This window comes from Otolemur garnettii, unplaced genomic scaffold, assembly GCF_000181295.1.
Source record: "Otolemur garnettii isolate 467f Iridium unplaced genomic scaffold, OtoGar3 scaffold00288, whole genome shotgun sequence".
NCBI lineage: Eukaryota > Metazoa > Chordata > Mammalia > Primates > Galagidae > Otolemur > Otolemur garnettii.
Window position 1 is genome coordinate 146,572 of NW_003852683.1, and position 631 is coordinate 147,202.

Here is a 631-nt window from a genome sequence, read left to right on the forward strand (position 1 = left end):
CCCCCCCCCCGCCTGAGCCCTCCCACCATTGTCCCAAGTGGCCACCGCACCTCCACCCCCGCGCATTCTTACCTCCTGACAAGGCCACAGTCAGGGAGGCGATTACTGCAGTCAGGGACCACATGGCTCCGGGATTGGAGGGGGGAGGTAGGGCGGGCAGGGCCTGAAGAGAAGTGGAGGGTGTGTTAAGGGCCGGCCAGGAACCGTGTGTCTGGAGTCTGTCCTCTCCAGTCCTCGATCTCCCCTCCTTGCGTTCGCTCAAGGAACCCCAACCCTGAAATCTGTGCTCTCCTCCATCCTTGGTGGGGGTCCAGTAGCAAGGTGGGAGGGGCAGCATGCACCCCACTAGGGCTCTGGCTGGCAGTCCCTGCCCTGCCCTCCAGCCAACTGGTGGTCCACTCTCTTAGCCCTCTCCAACTGAGCTGATTCCCCTCTCCAATCCAATTTCCCCCTCTCACGCCTGTGCCCGACGAGGCTTAGTGTCCACCTGAGTTTCTTACCATTTTGCGCGTTTCATCTGGGCATCTCTGCAGGCTTCTCTCTCTCTCCATCTAAGCCTCTAGCTTCCCTCTGCATTACCCTGACTCAGCTGTTCTCCCCCCTTACCCCTCCCTCTCCCGGCCACCCCCAC

The 631-nt window shown here is 61.5% G+C and overlaps 1 protein-coding gene across 3 annotated transcripts in view; it reads right to left on the minus strand.

The window, feature by feature from the left end:
* Positions 1-124, minus strand: part of KLK13 (kallikrein related peptidase 13) — a 9,704-nt gene extending 9,580 nt beyond the window's left edge. For all 3 annotated transcript variants that reach the window (XM_023508903.1, XM_023508902.1, XM_012813685.1), the window contains exon 1: positions 73-124. In XM_023508903.1, the coding sequence (XP_023364671.1) occupies positions 73-124 (52 nt within the window). The remainder of the gene's footprint in view (positions 1-72) is intronic.
* Positions 125-631: the final 507 nt, after the last annotated feature.